Source organism: Syngnathoides biaculeatus, chromosome 2 (assembly GCF_019802595.1).
Source record: "Syngnathoides biaculeatus isolate LvHL_M chromosome 2, ASM1980259v1, whole genome shotgun sequence".
NCBI lineage: Eukaryota > Metazoa > Chordata > Actinopteri > Syngnathiformes > Syngnathidae > Syngnathoides > Syngnathoides biaculeatus.
The window spans coordinates 29,555,207-29,579,867 of record NC_084641.1 but is presented as its reverse complement, the minus strand read 5'-3'; the positions used below and the strand labels follow the sequence as shown (position 1 = coordinate 29,579,867).

The window sequence follows — 24,661 nt, the reverse complement described above, 5'->3', positions numbered from 1 at the left end:
GTACAGAGCAGGGGTGTCAAACTCATATTTCTCGCGGGCCACGTCGTGGGTCCGGTTTCCGTCAAAGGTTCTGTTACGACTGTAAAACAATACAAATATTTAATAGATAAAATATAGAAATAAATATTTATTTGTCTCATTGTATTTACATCATCAATTTATGATCTGCTTTTAGAATCAGAAACCAAGGGTAACGTGTTTTTCAATTATTCATGTTTGGTAACACAAAAATGCTTGTAATATCTCAGCTTTATCATTTATGATGCATGACTGATTTTTTTTTCTTTTTCTTTTTTTTTTAACAAACTTTTACAAGAATAATTGAAATTGACACTAAATTTGGCTTCGCGGGCCACATAGAATCATGGGGTGGCCGGATCTGCCCCCCCCCCCGGGCCTTGAATTTGACACCTGTGAGAGAGAGTTATGAAAACATAAAATAATTCAGCGTGTATGGGGCAAAAAAACTGACATTTTACCTGCCTTCTACCGGACTGCCAGTAGGTGGGAGTAGACTAACCATAGTTATAATTATGCAGCTTTATTGTGTGACTTTTCCCACAAAATACAGTTATTATTACTAAATTAGGGTGTAGTGAGTAATAATTTGATTTATTTGGAATCATTTTTGATTCTTTGATTAGTGCAACAAATCTTTACTCAGTTTTTCTCTCGAAAAAACAGGAACACATTTTGATCTTGAGTTACAAAGACAGATTCAAGCTTTTGTGTGATAGTTTTTTTTTTTTTCATCCAAGTGGTCGTAGGTGCCGTGGAGAAAGAAGTATTACAATACTGTCGTGGTTTCTCTAGTGTCAGTAGGCCCGAGTGGTTACTGGTGCACGACTGCACACCTCTCGATCAAGGTAAAGCTGGAGGAAAGTCAAGTTAACGTGAACGTCTCATCAGCTGGTAAATTAGAGGGTCAACCTTTCAAAATAAAAGAACTTACATGTCAAATCGACACTGATAACACGATCAGTGTTTTCGTTATAATAATGAATCGATAATTACTTATATCTAAGCATGAATCCTTCATTAAGATGAATTTTTTTACATGAATGTTAAACTTGTTCTGTTCTAGCTTTAACATTGAAAAGCAAAAGGGGATTTTCCTTTCCGAGCTACGCTAGCTTGTTAGTTGCCGAAGTAGCTAAAGGCGGTGGAAGACTTTTTGGTAGTCATACATCATATAATTTATCATACACAGACTGCTAATACGACCTTCATGTGTCCTTCTTTTACTCGTTTGTCTGGATATTCGAGCTTTTTCATCAACACACGCCTGGCTCATGTTTTTCCGCGGGTCTAAAAAGCGACGATCCTGCCGCTCGGTAAGTGGCATGCATGATTTACTTCTTTCTTCACGATTCAAAAATGTATTTATAAGTAATTCGGTGCTCAAAAAAACTCCACCTTGTGTCGTCGTTCGATACTCGCCGTAAAAGTTTCTCAAAACTTTCTTCCTCCGTTCCCTGTTTTTTTGTGCTACCTCTTTTTTTTTGCAATGTGTCAAAACACAAAGGACAATAAATCGTGTGTCGATTTGTCATACTTTGTCATATTTCAGAATACTTTGCGATTCATTTTGTGTTTTTGTGAGTCATTTTGGATGTTCAAAGTGAGGGGATGGGAGGGGGGGGGTCAATGACGTCACCGCCCCCTACCTGAGCCGGTTGGGATAATGCACATGAAACATGAACTTCTCATAATTTTTGTAAACGATAGGAGCAAGGGAAGTTCCCAGAAGTACAAAGTGACTTCATATTGACTTAAAGTAGAAAAAAATGACAAAAAAGATGTTTTTTTTAATAACATTATAAAAGGTCCACTGTCATGAAATGCATGATTTTTAGTATGTTATTAATGTGGGGGGGGGGGGGAAGGCAGCTGGAATGGACCAATTTTCCACAACGAAACACGATTTTGACGTATATGGCTTTTTCTCACTCCCGCCGTGAAAATCCTCTCGAGGGATTTGTTTTCGAGAGGAAGCAGGAAGTGACGTACAGGGCAGTAGCGCACTCGTATGTTTCCATTAGTTTTACCTGCGGGAAGCTCGCTCTTTATTCCTTCGTGTTAGCCAAAACGGTTTGGCTGTGATCCGCATATCATCTAAATATGGCTCGCTGACATTGCCCCCGTCACTTCACTCGATTGTGAGATGTTCTCTTGCTTGAAAAGAGCTTCCGTGTCCCATAGTAGGAAGCGCGGCGTGTTTTCAATGGCGAATGTCGCGGTGTGACGTGATGAACAGAAGATGCAGGCAATATGGCTGCCACTGGGATGTCGAATGATGACGTGCTCTCCGCTCGTATTTATTTTTCCGTATGGACATTGAAGTGAATCACGTTATATGTTGTTTTCATTACAAGATCTATTTTAGAATGTTTATAGGCATGACACCTGACACTTATTTGTGTCCCTCAAAGGGGAATTCAACTCTCGCTCCAATGTGTACGTCATGTTGTATTCCACTGTACACATGCTGGCGTGCGAAGGAGCGGTTCGTAGTAAAAGGGGAGTGCCGCTCTACTTGAGCTGTGGCGGTGGAGACCTTACCTTGCTCAAGGGCACCTCGATAATTAGCCAGCCAGCAGGCGAGCATTTTGTCCGTCGTGGGACTTCAACGTCCTTACAGACTGAGCTACTGCTCCTGCCAGACGTGCCCCCAAAGGGTTGAGTAGGGTTTTTTTTTTCCAGATTTACTTAAAAAATGAAATAAAATCAAAATCCAACAAATTTGGAAGGCATTTTAGCACGGGCGCAAAACCGTGAAAAAGTATTTGCACCCTTCTGTGACAAATGAACTGAAGTCAACAAATGCAGTGTGCTCGATTCAATTTTATTTAATAAATATACACAAAACCCATCCATCCATCCATCCGTTTTCTGAGCCGCTAATCCTCACAAGGGTCGCGCGCGCCGATCCCAGCTGTCATCGGGCACGGGGAAGGGTACACCTTGAACTGGTTGCCAGCCAATCGCAGGACACATCGAGAGAAACAACCAATCGTACTCACAATCACACCTACGGGCAATTAGAGTTTCCCAAAAAATGTTGCATGTTTTTGGGATGTGGGAGAAAACCAGAGTAGCTACCCGGAGAAAAGCCACGCAGGCACGGGGAGAACATGCAAACTCCACACAGGCGGGTCCGGAATTGAACGCGGGACCTCGGAACCGCGAGGCCAACCCTTTCCAGCTGATCCACCGTGCCGCCCCAAATGATTTCAGTTTGTTAAAATATTTTTGTTTCCCTTTATGTAACGTTATTTTTATTCCACACCCTCTCAAAAACCGAAGAGATTTGTACCCAAGTTCGGCCTCGCTTGGATAAAAGCGGCACATGCCCGCGCGTGCCGGTCACCGTTTACCTCGAGGAGGGAAATTACAGTGCCGGGGTGTTCACATTGCTGTCATTTCATCTGTTTGACAAGTCAGCAAAAAAAAAAAAAAAAAAACCAACCCGCAGTGTCCCGTCGTCACCGCTGCTCGGCTGCAATTTCCAAAAGGTATTCGGATCCTGCGGCTGTCTCCGCCCATTCCTAACCGAGCTAATGATCATTTGCAGTGTTGAGCGTGGCTTTTGTTTTTCGTGCCTGCCAGGCTGTCGGTATCAGGAAATAACCGCTGTCAACGGTCCTTCGCGGCTTTGTGGCAAACAAGAGCCGAGGTGGCGACTGTCTTGAACCGACGGGTTTTTCGAGGTACGAGCCGCCGCTGGGCCCAATTTTCGTCTTCAGATTCAAGCAAAAATGCGCTTCAGACTCCCAGCGCGCAAACGTATAACGTGGCCACCGTCGAGTCACATTGGTTTCCACGTAGTGGAAAGACAATACCGACTGGCGGCGCTAGTACGCCGATAAGCTGAGTCGCCGGCTGCCAATAAAACCCACAGAAGAAGAAGAACGTTGGGCAAACGTTCGGCGCGGTTGGTTTTTGTGCTCGAGTTTTCCTTGTACGTGGAGAGAAACTGTTACGTCGCCGTCTCACGTTGTAGCAGGGGTGTCGAACTCATGTTTGTCGCGGGCCACGTCGTAGTTACGGTTTTCCCTCAGAGGGCCGTTATGTCTGTGAAATCATAAATATCTCTGACCGCCCAATCATATTTACACTTGGAACTTATGAAGTGCAGTAGTTTTGGAATCCTAAATCAAGGGAATGGGTTTTTCAACTTTTATTGATGTTTGGCAACACAGAAATGCTTGCAATATCTCAATATGATCATATTCACAATATTATGATTTGACAATCAGAAATTTTGGTGCAGATTTTTGAAGTGGATACACGAGATTTGCCTCTGCGGGCCACGTGAAATCATGTGTCGGGCCGGATCTGGCCCCCGGGCCTCGAGTTTGACACCAACAGTAGAATACTGTTGAGGGACTTTATGTTGTAGTTGGTGAGCTACTTTTTTTTTTTTGGGGGGGGGGGTGAGTGGGCGTCGTTTTTAGTTAAAAAGAATTTGTTTTTTTGTGGGGAGTGGGAATGCCGCAACGGATTAATTGCATTTCCACTTATTTCTACGTGGAAATATGTTTTGCGATAGGAGGAATGGAACAAATTCAAGTAGGTCCACAGGGGTGTCAAACTCATTTTTCCCGCGTTCCACAACATTGTTCCGGTTTCCCTTCGTGGGCCATTATGACTGCGGAACAAAAATATTTAATCATCTCACCATATTTACATCATCAATTTATGAACCAATTTTGGAACCAGAAATCAAGGGTAATGTGTTTTTCAACAAACACAAAAATCCTCGTAATATCTCGACTTTATCATTTATGATATATGACCATTTGAAATCTTGGGAACTGACACTCTAGATTTGGCTTCGCGGGCCACATAAACTCATGCGGCGGGCCCGATGTGGCCCCCGGGCCTTCGGTTTGACACCCGTGAAGTCGGCTCTCAAAACAGGCGTGAGCGGAACGGCGAGTGAAATGTGACTCCTACAAAGGAGGAAAACCAAGCAGGTACGTGCAAGTATCTTGTCCGCTTTATTGCATTCTCCATTATAAGCAGCGTACATCTGTAATTACACGGTATGAAGACGTGTATTTATGAAGAACGTGTTTTTGATGCGTTTGCTCACATGCAAGTTTTGTCCATTCCGATTCCAAAGTGGGGAAAACGGCGCTCAAAGTGCTTCGACGTGGAATTCAAACGGCGCACACCGGCGAGGGAAAGAAAGTGAGAGGGAAAGGGTGCAACTCCCATCCTGTGCCTGCTTCCTTCCGGGCAGCTCCAAAACCAGAGAACCTGAAGTCCGCACGTGGGGGGTCGGGGGGGGGGGGCATTTCATCAGCGTATGGGACTTTTTGGAAGACATGCAATGAGTTACTTACGAATTTCACCCGTTCTGGAAGTCATTTCGCAACGTGAATTTTTCCTAACTTGAAGCGCGTTTTACATGGAAATGGTGTAATCCGTTCCAAGCGCCCCCCGCCCCCACCCAAAATAAGCATTCCAAGTACATAATGTAAAGAATCCATCCATCCATTTTCACAGCCGCTTATCCTCACAAGGGTCACAGGGAGTGCCGGAGCCTATCGCAGCTGTCGTCGAGCAGGAGGCAGAGTACACCCTGTACTGGTCGCCGCCGATTGCAGGGCACATCGAGACAAACAGCCGCACTCACAATCACACCTACGAGCAATTTAGAGTGTCCACTTAATGCTGCATATTTGTTGTGAATTATATACGCAAATGCAGGACTCCGAGACGAGGACATGCTATTGAGCGTGGTTTTATTCCAAGTCAGGGCCACGCTGGCTATGGGACAAACTATAGCCTGAAGTCCACACATTGGGGGGGGGGGGGGCATTGTATCAGCGTATGGGACTTTTTGCAAGACACACAATTATCCTCATGCACAAACACACCAGATTGTCTTACACAGTGGTACCTCTACTTACGAAATTCACCCGTTCTGGAAGTCGCGAATTTTTTGTAACTTGAAGCGCACAGCCGCACTCACAATCACACCATGGGGCAATTTAGAGTGTCCGATTGACGTTGCATGTTTTTGGGATGTGGGAGGAAACCGGAGTGCCCGGAGAAAAGCCACGCAGGCACGGGGAGAAACATGCAAATTCCACACAGGCAGGGCCGGGGATCGAACCTTTGAGAATTTTTGTGAAAATCACTCATTACAAGGCGGCACAGTGGCGCAGCTGTAAAGTGTTGGCCTCACAGTTCCGAGGTCCACGGTTCGATCCCGGCCCCGCCTGTGTGGCGTTTGCATATTCTCTCCGGGCACTCGGGTTTTCTCCCACATCCCAAAAAGATTGTCGTGGGCGTGGCCTGGCATCTGCCACGAGGGGCGTGGCCAGGCCACTGCTCTGGGCGGGGCCACCTCTGACAGCTGTGGTTCATTTGAAGGTAATTAGATCAGCCATTCCGGTTTGGAATTTGTCGCGTTGCATTTACCGCACGTTGTGCGTAAGTTTAGTATAAAGCTTTCCTTGTCACAGCGAGTCTGTGCCCTTTTAGTTTGTCCACGTCTTGTCAAGTTTCTTAGTTTGTCCCATAGTCATCGGACCTTGTTTCACGTTGTTTGGATCTTGCCTTTAGTCTCGTGTTTTTGTGCCTCTGACTGCTTACACCGTGTATGGCCCTGACTTGGAATAAAACCACGCTCAATACCATGCCCTTGTCTCGGAGTCCTGCATTTGGTTATATAATTCACGACAAACATGCAGCATTAATTGGACGCGCTAAATTGCCCCAAGGTGTGATTGTGAGTGCGCCTGTTTGTCTCCATGTGCCCTGCGAGTGACTGGCTCCCGCAACCCTTGTGAGGATAAGCGGCTATGAAAATGGATGGATGGATGGAATCATTACAAAATTGCATCTTTTAGTAAGTTTATGCATGAAATTCCCGTGTCTCAGTGCAGTGAGTGCCGTGCGTCGGTCTCAGGGGTCATCGGTACGCCAGCGCGTGATATGATTATGCAGGTTTTTCATTCATACACGCCATTAAATAATCTGTTCGCCAACTTGAGGGGGAAAACGCGACTGCGGGTCTGTTCTTGCAAGCGTCACGGGTCTAAAAGTGGGTCCGCCGCCGGTGAGCTGACTTTTTTTTTTGTTGTTGTTGTTGTTCCAGCAGGAGGACGAAGACCCAGACGGAGGGCAGCCCTGCATGCGCTGCGGAGACCGGTGCCCCGGCTTCCGCGTCCACGGATGGAGGTACGAACTGACGCTGCCCGTTGCCGTCCGCCGGGAAAAGGTTTTCTCATTCGGTTTGTTGACGTTTGGAGATCAGAGAGAAAAGTCTCCGACCAGGCCGCAATCAAGGAAATAACACTTCTTTTTCGTTTACGCTCAAATCATATGATAACTTTACTCATTTCGAATCTCGTCCCAAAAATGGGACGTTGCCCGCGAGAGGGTACTTGGGGTTTCTTTGTAGATCGTCCCAAAAACCAGAATCAGATTAAAACACATTAATATTTTGATATGCTGAAGGACATAATGCGTGAAAATCATAATGTCCCAAAAATGGGACGCTGCCCACGAATGGTTGAATATCTTTAGGGTCTAGACTTTGTGTTCTTTTTAGATAATTAATCACAATCAAAAGAATAATAGCGGCACGCCAGAATCACGATCAAAGGGTCAATCAATTTAGACATTGATTGAGCAGTTTTTCAACAACTGTACACGATTCCGAAACACTATTCATCATTCATAATTGGCTATGCCATTTTTGAGTGTTTTCTGAAGACAAGAAAAATGATAACCGGTCCGGCTGGCCAAAAGCCCACAATTTTTAGCAAGGATCCCTAATGGGACAAGCCAAAAGAAAAAGAAAAAGAAAAAAAAAATATATATATATATATAAAATTTATTAATTTTTTGTTTTATTTTTTAATTTATTTCTTATTTTTTTTATACTTATTAGGCTAATGACACGCAATTGTGAATGTCTGACGGTACGTGGCTAGATCACAGATAACAATAAGCACTGCCGCTCCGAAAAATGTTTATCAATACTTATATTAAAAGTATAAGCCGTAAACATACCACAAACTGTGATCCCAACACCATGTGAAATATAAAATATACAAATCCAAAGCTGCATATCGAAGCTCACGTTCGTGGGGTGACGAACCGAACGAAGAAAACCTTTTGTTGCCCATCTGCCGTCAATCCGACGCGGCGGTCCGAACGTCACCTGGCACCTTCAAAGGCAGCGTGACTCACTGAAATATGTAACGCACACCACAACTTGCCTGCCGGCGCCGTGTTTTTAGTACTTTTTAAGTCACGCGAGTTGTGCATGTACTACTGTAATATCGAGTGGAGGATGGAGAGTCGGTTGTGGCAATGACATTGAAAGGATCCGAAGAGCGCCGCTTGCATCTATCTATCTATCTATCTATCTATCTATCTATCTATCTATCTATCTATCTATCTATCTATCTATCTATCTATATCTATCTATCTATCATCTATCTATCTACTATCTATCTATCTATGTTTTTCCCAGTCTCTTATATATATATATATATTTTTTTTTTTTGCTTTTCAAGTATGGGACATTTTTCAATGTACAGCCCGGTATTTTAGTTTGAAGTACAGTGCAATATATTTGCATTCAACAATTTATTTTTATACATTAATTTAACTACAATTTTTATTTATTTCTACACCTGTTGATAGATTCTGATGGTATGATTAAGTATCCCGTGAGGGAAAAGTATTGCAGTTTCACAGTAGTTCACTTGCAGCCCTTAAATACCCCTCCCCCTTTTTTTAAAAGTAAAATCAAAACGTAATAGTTGTGTTAAAAAAAATACAAAAAGCACATTTCATAAAACCTGCCTTTCTCAACATTTTAGAAGCTGTTGATAAATCCATGCCCTGTTTTTTTTTTTTGTTTTGTTTAAATCCCATTGTATGTTGAATTCTCTTGCGACCCTTGTGAGGATAAGCAGCTAAGAAAATGGATGGATGGATATATTGGATGGTGCGTCTCATCTCCAAAGTTGTCAAAATCCATTTTTTGAACTCCGGCGCAATATAGAAGCAAAATCTTCGAGCGCAACAGAAAAAGTGTTGCTGCTTTGCGTTGTCCGTTTTCATTTTCATTTTTACCCGTTTGCGTGACTTCCATTTATTATGTATTTTATCTATTATTATTACAATTTTTTTTTAATTTATTATTTTATATTATTATCTATTTTGGATGGTGCACACCCCTTCTGCCTCCTTCTGTTGTACCAGAACGGATCCGATTTCTCCGGCGAGCGCCGACGGTGTCACGTTGAAAGCTTGTCCGACTTGGCGACCGTAACGACGGCGGGCCAAAAGTCTGTGGCAAGGCTGTGAAAGCCACTTTCATCGGGTGGGGGCTGGGGGGGCGCCGCCGCCGCCGCCGCAAGCATAAATTTTTGCGCCCTCAACTCAAATCATTTGGCAGAACGTCAACGATTCTTCAAAAAAGGCTTTAAGCTGTTTACAGCCAATCCCAGATGCTGTTTACGCTCAATCAAGCTGTTTCGTTCTTCAAATTATAGTTAAACTATTTTGTTACTCTACGTTTTCCGATACAGTACATTTTTGTATCGTGCTATATTCCTTATTAAAAAAAAAACATGTTACAATTTTTTGTGCCGAACCGATTCAATTTATATTCTTTTAAGTGAGAAAAAAGGCTTTAAGTTACGAGTGTGGTCTTATCTCAAGGCACTAAGCAAGGGGTCTCCATTTTTTTTTCCATCTGGGGACAACTTGCAGGGTAGAATTAAAAAAAAAAAAAAAGAATATTTTTAACTAGGCGTTACGGTGACTCAGCTGGTAAAGCGTTGGCCTCGCAGTTCTGAGGACCAGGGTTCAATCCCGGACCCGCCTATGTGGAGTTCGCATGTTCTTCCCGTGCCTGCGTGGGTTTTTCTCCCGGCACTCCGGTTTCCTCCCACATCCCCAAAACATTGGACACTCTAAATTGCCCGTAGGTGTGATTGTGAGTGCGGCTGTTTGTCTCTTGGTTGTTTGTCTCTATGTGCACTGCGATTGTCTGGCGACCAGTTCAGGGTGTACCCCGCCTCCTGCCCTTTGACAGCTGGGATAGGCTCCAGCACTCCCCGTGACCCTTGTGAGGATAAGCAGCAAAAAAAAATGGATGGAGTTATCCATTGTCGCTAGCCGAGGTGCAGTGCTTCGGACAAATCAGCTCAGAACAAAGAGCAGCTAGTTTATAAAAAGCACTGTCATTTCCACCCATCCATTTTCTTTGCCTCTTATCCTCACAAGGGTCACGGGGAGTGCTGGAGTCTATCCCAGATGTCAAAGGGCAGGAGGCGGGGTACACCCCGAACTGGTCGCCAGCCAATCGCAGGGCACAGAGTCGCCCTCACAATCAGTTTTAGGGAGCCCAATTATTGTTTCATGTTTTTGCGATGTGGGAGGAAACCGGAGTGCTCACCCGGAGAAAAGCCACGCAGGCACGGGGTGAACATGCAAACTCCACACAGGGAGGGCTGGGATTGAACCCGGGTCCTCGGAGCTGTGAGGCCAACGCTCTCCAGCTGATCCACCGTGCCGCCCGATCCAACATAATTCATCGCAAATTATTTTGCGGACCCCCGATTTACGGCCTGCAGTCCCCTGCGAGGGTCCCCACACCTCAGTTTAAAGTTCACTTTGTTTTTAAGTATAACCCAAATGTAAGACACAATTTTGCGTCGCTGATGTTGTGTGGCAGGATAAAGCCGCTCGTAGCAGCTGGCAGCCTCTTATACAAGCAACACTTTCTGCCACGTGGTGGGCACACAACGTGGTAACACCCCCGACTGTCTGCCCGCAAACGAGCCCACCCGGCGACAGATGTGGAGTCCAAGGACACGGCTGAGAGGGAGATTACGCCTCCCATCTTGTCCCCTCTGGCTTAGGCCACTGACCTCATTTCCCTCCTGTTTGGGATCCAAGTCAAGGCCGTTAATGCAAGCGGGATGTCGCTGTGGGGGGGGGGTGATGGGATTAAAATCAAATTTAGCGGCCCCGTGCGAACGGTGTGTCGCTAAGCCAACGTTCTCTTGGTGATCCACTGATGAGTACCCGTCGGGGTGAGACACAGCGGGCGTATCAGGAGATAATGGACGAGCAAGTCGGCCATCTCAAGGACATTCTGGGCATTTTTGACCCAAATGATCTGATAAAATGACACCCAAGGTTATACGAAATAAGACCAAATTGTGGAAGTGGGCTTTTAAATACAGGTAATAATACCAGTAACATGGAATTGCACCAAAGTAGATGATTAAAAATAAATAGTTCAGCTGGTAAAGTGTTGGCCTCACGGTTCTGAGGTCCCGGGTTCAATCCCAGACCCGCCTGTGTGGAGTTTGCATGTTTTCCCCGTGCCTGCGTGGGTTTCCTCCAGGTGGGCACTCTGATGTCGTCCCACATTCCAAAAACATGCAACACTAATTGTACACTCTAAATTGCCCATAGGTGTGATTGTGAGTGTGACTCTTGTCTGTCTCCATGTGCCCTGCGATTGGCCGGCGACCAGTTCAAGGTTTACCCCGCCTCCTGCCTGCTGACTGCTGGGATTGGCTCCAGCACTCCCCGCGACCCCCGTGAGGATAAGCAGTGAAGAAAATGGATGGATAGTTCTTAAATGTAATGTAATGTAAATGTATTGTACTCCAAAGTTAAGTCCCATACAACTGAACCGTATTTAATAAATACACGGTACAGGAACAAGAACCGACCACTGTAGCATTATGCAGTTTGAACACGAAACGGAGGAATTGTTTAACATACTACTAAGGGACCCCGTGTACTCCTACGTAAAGCAGGGGCGACAAACCCATTTTTGCCACGGGCCACATTTTACTCAGAGGGCCGTCAGGACTATGAAACCATAAAAATCTTTCACCGCCTCGTCATATTTACATGTGAAATTTGTGAACTCGTTTTGGAATCAGAAATCAAGAGTAATTGGTTTTTCCACGATTGTTGTGTGGTAACACAAAAGTGCCTGCAATATCATTTATGATGGGACAATTTGAAATTTTGAAATCATGAAAGGTGATACATTTGATTCGCCTTCGCGGGCCACATGAAATCAAGCGGCGGGCCGCATCTGGCCCTCGGGCCTTGTATTTGACACCTGTGATGTAAAAGAAGAACAGGGCTGTTGTTTTGCTTGGTGTACACTGCGGGGTGATGATGATGATGATGATGATGATTCTGGTCCGATTGCGTGCACAGGAAGATCTGCGTCCACTGCAAGTGCGTGCGGGAGGAGCACGCCGTGGGTTCGATGCCGGGCCAGTTGGAGAAGAGGATGACAACGCTGGTGTCGGACTTCCAGAGGCACTCCATCTCCGACGACGACTCGGGCTGCGCCTCCGAGGAATACGCCTGGGTTCCGCCCGGCCTCAAGCCGGAACAGGTGAGCCCACGCTCATCAGTGAGCAAGCGCGACTGCTCGCTCGCTCGCTCGCACTCTGGCCCCGCACACCGCAACACGGGGCGCTCTTTATGTTTGTTTTGGGGGTTTGAGGCGGGGGGGGGAAGGTTCACGTTTATCAAAAGGCACTCTCGCGTAACTCATCTGCTTTTAAAAATCATATTTCCCCATTTTGTCAGCTGTTTCACAGATTTTGACTGTTCAATTCACAAAATTCTGACCAAAAAGTGTCTGATATTAATATTTTCTGCTCTTTTGACATCTGCGATTGTTAGAGAGGAAGTTGTAGGAGGGTGCTGTGGTGACCTCTAACGGGACAAACCCAAAGGAGAAGTCATGTCATTATCCAAGCTGCTTATCCTCACAAGGGTCGCGGGAAAGCTGGAGTCTATCCCAGCTAGCTTCGGGCGAAAGGCAGACTACACCCTGAACTGGTCGCCTGTCAGTCGCAGGGCAGATATTGACACCATCACTGAGCGGGAATCGATCCCACGCTGCCCGCACCAAAGGCAGGCGTGTGTACCGCTACACCATCGGTGACTCTAAGAATAAGAAGAAGTGACAGCCCACGTTAAATAGCTCCAAATATATATATATATAAGTAGCAATGCGCATACAAATGTAATCACTGACACATATTCTATTTGGCGGCACGGTGGCTCAGCTGGTAGAAGTGTTGGCCTCACAGTTCGGAGGTCCCGGGTTCAATCCCAGCCCCCCCCGTGTGGAGTTTGCACGTGCTTCCCGCCGTGCCTGCGTGGCTTTTCTCCCGGCATTCCGACTTCCTACCACATCCCAAAAACACGCAACTAAATTGCCCATAGGTGTGATTGTGAGTGCGACTCTTGTCTGTCTCCATGTGCCCTGCGATTGGCTGGCGACCAGTTCAGGGTGTGCCCCGCCTCCTGCCTGTTGACAGCCGGGATAGACTCCAGCACTCGCTGCGACCCTGCTGAGGATAAGCGGCAAAGCTAATGGATGGATGGACATATTCTATTTCTAGCAAACATGCATTTTCTTTTTAAGTGACAGGGGCTTAAACCTGTCATAATCTTTTTTTGCTTGACATCCTCATAACAAGGAAAATAAAATCGGTTAGTATAGTATAAGTAATAAAAAATATATATTATAAAGTATATAATTAAAAAAAAAAAATTAAAATTCATACACGCACTGCAGTATTTGTGGGTGTAAATGTCACGGCCGAGTGAGCGAGATCAGGAGCGCCGACCCCAGCCCGGGTTGCTCATTGACCTTTTAACTATTTAGTTGAACGTGAGAGCCCCCCCCCCCCCCCTTGCTCATTGCAAGTGTTTTCATTTTGCATTTGTCAATTTTGACAATTTGCGCCTTTCAGTCAACAATTGACGGATTCATTTTTTGGTTGTTTTTGTGGCGGTATAATTAAAACGTGCTCATGATTAAAATTTTGGCTCACAACACAGGAAAAAAGTCATCATCTAGCTTTTCATGGACCACTGCAGCTCATTTCAAATGTGATTCATTGTGATTGCATCCCCTCTGCATCTTTTTTTCTTTTTGATCCAGCCACCTTCATTTTTCATATTTGGTCACGTTGCAGGTTTATCAATATTTTAGCAGCTGGCCAGAGGACCGGGTGCCTTATGTGAACAGTGCGGGGGAACGTTACAGAATCAAACAGCTGCTGCACCAGCTTCCTGCCCATGACAGTGAGGTAACATCTTTCTCACACATAATTACCGTAATTTCCGGCCTACAGAGCGCACCTGGTTATAGGTCTCACCCAGTACATTTGTAAAGGAAATACCATTTGGTACATGCGTAAGCCGCACCTGTGTAAAAGCCACAGGTGCCCACATTGAAACACGAGATATTTACAAAGACGGTACACAGAGAGTTTGCAAAGTTTTTATACCTTAGCTGAGCTTAACATAGCAACAACACGATAGCACGAACAGGGCTGGTTTAAAAAAAACAAAAACAGAAAACATACCGGTAAAATAAACAAACCACGGCAGCTACACAGTAGCACAGTAGTAACAGGGCTAGTTGGAAAAAAAAAAAAAAAACATACCTAAATCACTAAGATGCGGCAGCAACATGATAGTGTGACGCTAATGCTAATGCAGCGCTAACAGGGCTGGTTTAAAAAAAAAAAAAACATACTGGTAAAAATCACTGAGATGCAGCAGTCACACAGCGCAACACGCTAGCACAGCGCTAACAGAGCCGGTTTCAAAAAACAAAAAACATACCGGTAAAAGTCACTTCCTCGGCTCGTATATTCCACCGGTCTCACTCTTACCTATTACGCTCGACTTGCGGCCGTTGGAAAAAATGCACAAATTAGCCGCATCACCATATAAACCGCAGGGTTGAAAGCGTGTGGAAAAAAAGTTGCGGTTGATAGGCCAGAAATGACGGTAACTTTAGAAAAAACGCGGTATGTCAAAGAGCTCAGACCTTTGCGGAGGAAACTTTTGTTAGTGTAGCTGAGGTCCCGGGTTGAATCCCGGACCCGCCTGTGCGGAATTTGCGTTGGCACTCCACTTTCCTCCCACATCCCAAAAACACACTAAATTGCCCCTCGGTATGATTGTGAGTGCGCCCGTTTGTCGCTGTGTGCCCTGCGATTGGCTGGCAACCACTTCCGGGTGTACCCCACCTCCTACCCGTTGACAGCTCGGATAGGCTCCAGCGCTCCGCGCGACCGTTGTGAGGATGAGCGGCAAAGAAAATGGGTGAATGGATTAGACATCATATTTTGTTGAGAAACGTGAACGGCTTAGCATACGGCTTCACAATATTCCACAAATACAGATTTTGGATTGTGAAAATGCATCCAAGTTGTTGTTGTTGTCATGTGACAGGCGCACTACTGCAGCTCGCTGAACGAGAAGGAGAAGCGGGAGTTGCGTTCGTTCAGCCAGCAAAGGAAACGGGACAACGTGGGTCGCGGCGTGGTCAGACTCTTCCCCGTGACCATGACCGGCGCCATCTGCAAGCAGGTGGGGGCAACCTTTCCGTTTTAGCGTCAAATGTGCACAAGGCAGCAGCTTTACCCCGCGGAATGTACGAGTACAGTGGAAACGTGCTTGTTATTTTTGTGATTTTTTTTTTTTTTTTTACGGCGCCCCTCAGGCACGGGTGTCAAACTCGAGCACCAAGGCGCGGGCAAAATAATTTCTTTTCCTTCACTGTTATTTTCTCTCTGAAGTATTTTTTTAATCTGTATAAATAGATGCTTTTGTTCCTACTTTTTAATTTTTGCCTTGATCGTATGAAGGAATTAGATTTGTATCATTTCCCATTTGCTTGGATTTCTGACAATTTTCATTTAGTCGGCTGTTGTGGAACAACAACAAAAAGATGTTCCGCATGCAATTGATTATGGGGTGACGCGTTTTTGCCAAAACGTCTCAAGGATTCAGAATGATCTGTTTTTTTAACAGCTTATTTCCTTTTGGCCAAATGCCGGCGTTTCAGCCAGTTGTGTGCAAGTTGTGCGACCCGTTGTCGTTGTCTTTGCGCTTTGAAGGCCACACGGCTCATTTTTTTGCCGTCGCCCACATTTGGGATGGCTGCAATTCCTTCTTTTTGGCTTTGGCAGCTATTTAAAAACGTGACATCTCGTGTCATATACAGTACAGCCTCGGATCTCGACCACAATCCGTTCTAGAAGGCGGTTCGAAAACCGAATCGATATTTCCCATTACAATGAATGGAAAAAGAAATAATGCATTCCAAGCCCAAAAAAAATGGGCTTTAGCTTTTATTACTTCATAGTAGAAATACATTTATAGTTTCAATACTTTATAGAAGAAATGTATTTATTTTTTGCTTAAAATGCATGCTTTTGTAGTAGAGTATGCTAGGCTGGGAGCACGTTGCCGTATCTGGAGTGACTCGGCCCTCAGCCTTGTAAAGTTTTTTTTTTTTTTTTTTAATCAACAAAAGTGCAGAATAACTTTAAACAAGCAATAATGTGGGGGAGGGGGGGGAGATTTTTTTTTTTATTTTTACAAAAAGTAACACCCAAAAACATGAACTTGTAACTCTAGTTAACGAAATCTTTGAAACAAAATGCAGAAATGAGAAGATTCACAAGAAAAAAGCAATGCAAAACTATCAACTGACTTGCCCCCTTTTCATAAAGAATGAATCTCGTGTCACACTTTTGTGAAGTGGCTCATCACATCATGATTAAAATTTTGCAGTGGGTGGGTCAGCTGGTTATATTTCCCGGTTTTGCCAGGAGCGTTCGAGTACCGATTTTCGTTCAAAAACAGAAGCAGAAAAATCTCAAAATTTTCGTCCAAAAACCGATTTGTTGAAGAACTGAGGCTGTACTGTATTGTGATTATTTGGGGTTAATAAATTACAATGGCTTTTTAAAAATTGCATTGTCATTGGGAAGAAGAACAGAAAAAAAAAAAAAAAGCTGGAGTTTCCAATCTCTTTTGTTCCCTGTCACCTCTTGAGCAAAATGTGTTTTTCCCAGTGCGGCAGAGAGATCAGCGGCGGAGACGTCGCCGTGTTTGCCAGTCGTGCGGGAAACGGCGCCTGCTGGCATCCTCGGTGTTTCCGGTGCGCCTGCTGCGATGAGCTGCTGGTCGACCTGATTTACTTCTACCAGGACGGCGACGTCTACTGCGGCCGCCATCACGCCGAGAGGCTCAAGCCCCGATGCCAAGCCTGCGACGAGGTGACTGTCAACTAGACGGAAAAACACGGGAAGGGCAAATTTCCAAGAGGACGTTTTATGTGGGAGACTTGGGGAATTTTCCAAATTGGGAACTTCCCGTGAGAATTAACTGGGGAATTTTTCCTCCAGTCGTCAGCAGACATCCACTCACGATGGATACACATTCTCCTTGACGCCTCCCCAATAGCACTACGGTACTACAATTGCTCCATTTTATTTCATGTATTTTCCACAATATTTTCAAAATTTTCTATATCGGAAGTTTTTTTTCCACAAGCGACAACACAAGTTTCACAGAAATCTTTTTGCCACTTTTGCCCCTCCCCACAAGTTAAAGTCATCCACAAGAGGACACTTGTATGGAAGCAAATACGTGACACCAGGATTTGAATTTGAAATGTAAAGTGATCACATTTTCAATAGTTGTATTTCAGTGTAACTTTTCAATGTTAACAATTCAACCGGCTACAATTCGCTGTCTGAAATTCACCGTCTGTGCCACCGGGCAGGGTTACTTCAGGTCAGAACCAAACAGCCAGCCAATCGTCTCGTATGTGACGTCACATACTAAGAAACCGCAACTGGATTGGCTGGCTGTTCGGTTCTGACCTGAAGTAACCCTGCCTTGTCGCACAGATTGTCATGAACCAGCGGTGCGGAGGCGGATCTAAATGTGGGACTCCCAAAGGCAGAGGCAAAGGCATGACGTTCAATGGGATTTATTATAAACTAAGCCGTGCACGACAACACAGTCCAAGAAGCCGGCATCCGCAAAACAAGAAATAAGGTCCGACAACTAAAGAGCATAACAAAAGCGTGACTGGACTACAATGGCGCAGTGGCGGAGTAACCCAGAATGCGGTACAGCACGCTCAACAAACTGCCAAACGCCAATGACAAAACTCCAACTTAAATACGTGGTCTACTCACAGTGCCGGATGTGAAACAGCTGTGACCGACGACAGGTGTCATAGAGGAAACTGCTCAGAGCGGTGGGCAAGCCACCCCACGCCCCGCCCCGCCCTTCTTGTCCGTGGTCCGGCCTTGCACATGACAGACGGTGAATTTCAGACAGCGAATTGTAGCCGGTTGAATTGTTAAGATTGAAAAGTTACACTGAAATACAACTATTGAAAATGTGATCACTTTACATTTCAAATTCAAATCCCGGTGTCACTTATTGACTTCCGTACACTTGTAACGATACAGTACGTCCAAAACTCAAAAATCAATCAACAAAAAGAAATGAAGGAACTCGTTTTTCTCCCGTTTAGTAAATGTCTTGTAAATTCCTGGGAAATTCCCCAGAATTTGTCACTTGTGCCTTAAATTGTTGTCTCACAAGCTAGAACATGATAGGAAAGTGTTTCCTTGAGTAAGACAGCGATTCCCTCACTTTATGACACCAAACCCCGCGTTTCTTCCTCTTTTTTTTTTTTGGCACTGCGGTCGACGCATCCAAGATTATTTTTGCAGATGAATGCACAGAGGCGGAAGGAAGGTTCTGGCACATGAAGCACTTCAGCTGTTTCGAGTGTGAGGCAGCGCTGGGCGGTCAGCGTTACATCGTGAGAGAGTGTCGGCCGTACTGCTGCTCCTGCTACGAGTCGCTGTATGCAGAGTACTGCGACACCTGCGGGGAACAGATAGGTGCTAAAGCGCTTCTCAAGACAAAACGCAGCACAGTCAACTCTCGTCTGTTCGCGTAGACCAAAGCGTTTCTTGTTCTGTCGTTGCCTCTAATAGTCGGAATCGCGTTGCAGGTATCGGCCAGAGTCAGATGACGTACGAGGGCCGACGCTGGCACGCCGCGGAGTCGTGTTTCTGCTGCGCCCGGTGCCGTCTGCCCCTGCTGGGTCGCCCCTTCCTGCCTCGACGGGGGCTCATCTTCTGCTCCCGGGCCTGCTCGCTCGAGGAGGACCCCGATAACTCGGACTCCTGCGACTCGGCCCTCCAGAGCCGACCTCTTCAGCGCAGACGCTGCGGGCCGGCCCAGCGCCACCGGGGACTCCAATGCGGTTCTCCGTTGCAACCGATCCAGGGTGGCGAGCCGCTGATAACGAGTAAGTTGGAATTTTCGATATGGGAGATTTATGAGGAAAGTTTTTCATTTATTCCGTTTTTCTTGCACTGGGTGTTCAGCATGGCGGACAAGTGGTTAGCACAAACGCCTGACGGTTTTGAGTTTGGGGATTCGAAAGCAAGGCGGAGTGGAGTTTCTACATTTGCCGGAGAAAGCGTAGACGAGCACTGTGCTTGTGTGGAGCTTTTTCGGGTTCTCTCTCTTCCTCTCACGTTCCAAAAACGAGCATGTTAGCGTCGTTGAAGACTCGTAAGTCGTCCGCAGTTCCGAATGCGAATGGTGATTTATCTTTACGCGCCGAGTCGGTGATTGGCTGGCCATCAGTCCAAGATCTGCGTCGCCTCTCGGCCACAATCAGCAATTTGGTGTTTGAGATGAAACTAGGGATGCACCATTAGCGCTAAAGTCACGTGACTCGCCATATTGCCGGTCAAACAAAGCATTGTTGCAAGTTAATTCCGTTGAAACGAAACGAAACGAAACTATGCATTATCGCACAAAATCCGCAGTTTTGTCCGATACCGTTAAACATGTAGAAGGTGATAATAAATGGAGGTACGTGGAAAAATGATAGACAGTTGGTATAAAGGACCCATATTTAATGCCGAAGTCGATGTTTTGGCCGATAAGAAAGTGGACTGTTAACCCGCTTCCGCTTGTTTTGGACAACTGGTTCTACACATGGATCTGGTGAGGAAGTCATCGGGATTTACACGGAAGAGTTTGAAAGCGTAGAAAAGTCTGGGCGCAAACAAATACTTGATTACTGGATCTGTTCTCAATCAGGAATAAATCCCACATAGTGATGGGGCCACTCAGATTTTTTTCAATACAAATACCAATATTTAAATAAATGATCCCTGTTTTTACACAAACTAGCATTCATTAACTATGACTGGAAAAAAAATTAGGACAAGGAGTTGTCTCCTCAGTACACGGAAGCGTATTGCGGCCACACATTAATCTCCGGAAACCTCTCTGCGCCAAGACTTTTTTTTTTTTTTTTCCAAATACACATATTCTGAAATTTGTCAATTTGGCATTGTAAATACTTCTTGGTCATTTTAGCTTGTGAATAATTCCTACCTGAAAGAAAGCGATCGCTACGCAGTCGTGTGTATTTGGTTGGGCACCATCCATCGCCTTTAATTGCCGAAATCCATCGATCTTTTCAGCTCGTATTCTATAGAATGATATCCTTGAAGAAATATGTCGTCTTTTGCTACAACCAACAGCACAAGGGGTCTCTGGAAATTTGAAAAATCTGCTCCGGTTCGACGGCTTCCGCACCGCAGAGCAGCCGGGTTTGACCTGCAATATGGCGCCGCGGAAACGATGACGTCACGTGCGCGAGCTCTATACCGACACCGCACGTGTTTAACTGTAATGGTACCCGCCGCGTCTACTAAATGATCACTTCAGTTGTTCTGCCACGATTTTAGTGTCCCTTGTGAGATTCTCAACAAGCAGTCTCGTATTTTTCAATTTTCTAGATTCTACACGAAGGTAAGATGGCGCCCGTTTTATTCTTACTTGTTGGTGTCGCGGCATCTCTGCTTTCCTCTCATATTTCCGCGATGCGGTCCGAGGCAGCACCGGACTGGCGTGCCTCGTGTGACCGGCTGCACTTTGTGAAATGCGCAACGTTGGCGCTTTTGAACGATATTGGCATCAAATCGCAAACTGTAGCGACGAGTACAGAAAGTTCTTGTGCTCGGCAGTTGAACGGGTTGTCCGCATGGTTTTCCGTAGGTGTGAAGTGTTGCACTCCCGTCGGAAGCGGCCTTTCTTCCTCCGGTGGTCTTCCTCATCCGAGAGGCTCCTCCTACTCGCCCCTCCCCCACATTCATCGCGGGAACGGCCTCGCCCCCCCTTGGCCCCGCAACCTGGCGCATTACACTTTATCACCGGAGGGCGGCGGCGTCAAACCTCCGGCCGACGCCCTCTTCAATGGGCATCCTACACTTCCTCCTACTGGTCTGTGTTCAAGAGGAACCTCGACCGCTCAAGACAGTCGGAACGGCGCGGAAGAGACCAATCCTCTCATAAAAGGTGAGCAAAAACACGTCGTCAACTCCGAATGTTTGACGAATCTTCTTTTTCTCATCCAGACTCTCTCCGGACAAACGCGTCACCTGAGCCGCCCCCCCTGCCCCCGCCGCTTCCCATCAAGTCCCGAGACCTCGTGCCGCAGGATCCGTCTCCGCCGCCGTCTCGAAGCGGGACTGCGAGGGTCAGCTTCAGAGAACCCATCAGCAGCAGCTACTCCGTGGATGAGGCGGAGGCGGGGGACCCTGACGGCGCTCGGGACGGAGGCGAGGCGGAAGGAGGCTGCGGAGGCGGGCTGCGGCTGCAGAAAGGCATCCCGCCGCAGATGGAGCTACTGGGTAAGGGGAGGACGGTGAGCCCCCATCGTTTGTCACGGGGGATCCTCGCAGACTCACCCGCGATAGTTGAAAAGATTCAAAACAGGGAAATCTTCTTTAAAATTAAAAAAAAAAAAAAAAAAAAAAAAGTTTTTAATCCAGTAGTTCCGCAGGGAATGGGGACGGTTCGACTTCTTTTTCTTGCTTCTAAATTCGTCCAAATGTATTCTAGTTGAGCTCACGTTATGTGCAAGTGTATTTTTTTGAGGTTTATCTCGTACTTTTTATTTTGGGACGACTTTTTACCATCATTTCCTGCAAAGTTATTTCATATTCCCCCTTCTGCTACATGATCAAATGAATCTTGTAGTGCACTGAAAAATGTACGCGTTTGTACTGAAGTACGATACATTTCAGTCTGTACTCGGGTCTTAAGTCAAGTAGTTAAATCTTTTTTATTATTATCATTATTTGATTTGTAAATGGTTGTTTACCTGCTAGTTGTAATTTATATTGACATCTTTTGTTTTTATTACACCTTACTTATTGTGGCCATTTTTTTCCATTGTTGTACTTGACAAATAGCGCATATTTAATAAAAAAGTTAAATACTACCACAAATAAAAACTCAAATGAATGACCGGAATTCGCGGTCTCCAGAGCGCACCGGATTATAAACCTCACCGAGTACATTTGTAAAGGAAATACCATTTGGTACATGCATACGCCGCAGCCGTGTAAAAGCCGCAAGTGCCCACATTGAAACTCGAGATAGTTCCAAAGAAAAATGGTACACGGAAAGAGTTTAACACTAGTGCTGCGCTTACGCTAACACTAGCGCTGCGATAATGCTAGCGCTGCACTAACAAGGCCGGTTAAAGAAACATACCTATAAAAATCAGTGAGGCACGGCAGTACCCCTTGCACAGCGCTAACGGGGCCGGACCGGTAAAAGTCACTTCCCCGGCACATATATTCCACCGGTCTCACTCTTACCTTTTCCGCTCGAATACCCCCTTGCGGCCGTTTAGAAAAAGTGCACAAATTAGCCGCATCAGCGCATAAACTGCAGGGTTGAAAGCGTGTGAAAAAAGTCGCGGCTTATCGGGCGGAAATTATATCAAATCCAACTGCAATGAAAAGTACAAAACTGTTGTAACCTTTAGCTGTACTTCTACTTTAGTACTTCAGGGTAAGTACTCATGCCCCCCTTAAGACTGATTTTTGTCTGCATTTCTTTCCGTTAAGCAGACGGCTCCTCTTCCCACCGAGGCGGTCTGCGGCGAGGGTGGTCTCGTTGCCACGTTTCATCCGACCCGGGGCCCCCCCCGGCCCCGGGAGGTCGCTCGCGGGCCGAACCTCTTCGACCGGACGCCGCGGACAGCCGAGGCGAGGCGGAAGGAGACGCCTCCTCGCCGGGCCGCCGGCGCGAGCTGGAAGACTCGTGTTCCACGTGCTCGTCTTCCTCGGACTCCGAGCGGGAGGGCTACTTTCTCGGGCGGCCCGTCCCTCTGCCGCCGCAGCTGCGAAAACGCCAACAAGGAACAAATGCGCAAGTGGAAGCGCAGCCGGCGGCCGGACGGGGCCCGAGGGACAGTTTCAGGCGTCTCGGCGCTAAGGACGGAGATAAAAACTGCTCGGTCTCTTGACCCGAGGAATGGGAGCGCCAGAATGGCTATGAAGGACCGTGTCCGGGTGTCATGACTTTTAGAAGAGGTTGCCGGTTCAAATGCGGACTGGAGTTTGAATATTTGCCCAAGTACGGGCGTTGCGTGGCTTTCCTCTGCGTACGCTGGATTCCTCCCGCTTTCCAAAACGCACTCGCCGGTTTCATTTTTTGCGCGCCGACATCTACATAACACCATCCCAAAATTGGGTTCAATTGCCAATTTAACGTGCTTAAAAATGAAATTAACCAGACAAAAAGCCGTCATCACCTTCCCGCCGATCTTAAAACCGTGAGTGACTCAACGGTTTGGCGTGTAGAAATCATTTTTGCCCGGCAGCGAGCCTTGTGGCTCGCCGTTTTCTCCTTCCCCAGTCTACAAACTATTCGGGCGTTCGATCTTGAGGCGACGCAGTTCATAGATTTGTTCTCAAAATGTTTTCAACACGCTATCAGCGTCAATAATGTGGAAAGACCAAAAGTATCGATTTAGAAAGAAATTTAAAATTGGGCGGCACGGTGGCGTAGCTGGAAAGCGTTGGCCTCACAGTTCCTGAGGTCCCCGGTTCAATTCCGGACCCTGCCTGTGTAGAGTGTGCGTGTTCTACCCGTGCCTGCGTGGGTTTTCTCCAAGTGGGCTCTCCGGTTTCCTCCCACATCCCAAAAACGTGCAACATTCATTGGACACTCAAAATTGTCCCAAGGTGTGATTGTGAGTGAGGCTGTTTGTCTCCATGTGCCCTGCGATTGGCCGGCGACCAGTTCAGTCCTGCACGTTGACAGGCAGGATAGGCTCCGGCGCTCCCCCGCGATCCTTGTGAGGATAAGCGGCAAAGAAAATGGATGGATGTAAAATTGAGCATATTGGACATGGTACCCGTGTTTGCCTGCATTGTACTCCACTACAGTACTGTAGTTACTTTCCGAATTGAGTGGGAAGCGAGGAAAAGAGAAGAAATTCCTCTTAACTCTCTTTCTTGTTTCCTACCAACATAAAAATAGTCACATTTTTATCTACATATTTATTTTACTTTTTTAACATTTTGGCGAGTGAAGAAAATTCCGTTAATGAGCCAAATGTAATAGCCTGGGGACGAAGCAAAATGTACATTCCTCCTCACCCCCCCCCCCGGCACTAGCCCTGAAACACCCCCCCCCCCCCCCCCCATGAAAAATATCCAATTTCCACATTCAGAAGATGGATGTTGACAGACCGCCGCGATTGGCTGCTGCCCGGCCAAAGGTCACCCCCAAAGTACAGCGAACTAATGAGGATAAGCACTATAAAAATGGAGAGAAATAAACATTGACTAATTATTAACTTAGTGTAGCCCGGCAAAAGCCTTGATTTCAGATGAAAATATTTGTGTAGTCATTTGTTTGTTTGATGTTTCGATGATGACATTTTGCCACGTTAAATGTGGAC

General features: G+C 46.1%; 1 protein-coding gene across 2 annotated transcripts; it reads left to right on the top strand.

Annotated features, from left to right (window-relative positions):
• The first annotated feature begins 1,105 nt into the window (after positions 1-1,105).
• On the top strand, positions 1,106-24,661 carry prickle3 (prickle homolog 3). Of its 2 annotated transcripts, none has more exons than XM_061846230.1 (11): positions 1,106-1,334; positions 7,115-7,197; positions 12,232-12,415; positions 14,016-14,129; positions 15,286-15,423; positions 16,917-17,120; positions 18,584-18,770; positions 18,884-19,183; positions 20,956-21,255; positions 21,315-21,590; positions 22,818-24,661. In XM_061846230.1, the coding sequence occupies exons 1-11, from the start codon at positions 1,293-1,295 to the stop codon at positions 23,216-23,218; spliced, it is 2,229 nt and encodes a 742-aa protein (XP_061702214.1). In that variant the 5' UTR covers positions 1,106-1,292; the 3' UTR covers positions 23,219-24,661. The 2 variants fall into 2 exon arrangements, with proteins under 2 accessions (XP_061702214.1, XP_061702222.1); XM_061846238.1 differs by having other exon boundaries at positions 1,108-1,334; positions 22,821-24,661.

Bases quoted from the DNA above. Each gene is read 5' to 3' on its own strand.
- prickle3 (XM_061846230.1), top strand. From the start codon at position 1,293: ATGTTTTTCCGCGGGTCTAAAAAGCGACGATCCTGCCGCTCG. The intron at 12,416-14,015 runs GTGAGCCCACGC...GTCACGTTGCAG, and splicing joins CCGGCCTCAAGCCGGAACAG to GTTTATCAATATTTTAGCAG. The intron at 14,130-15,285 runs GTAACATCTTTC...GTCATGTGACAG, and splicing joins TTCCTGCCCATGACAGTGAG to GCGCACTACTGCAGCTCGCT.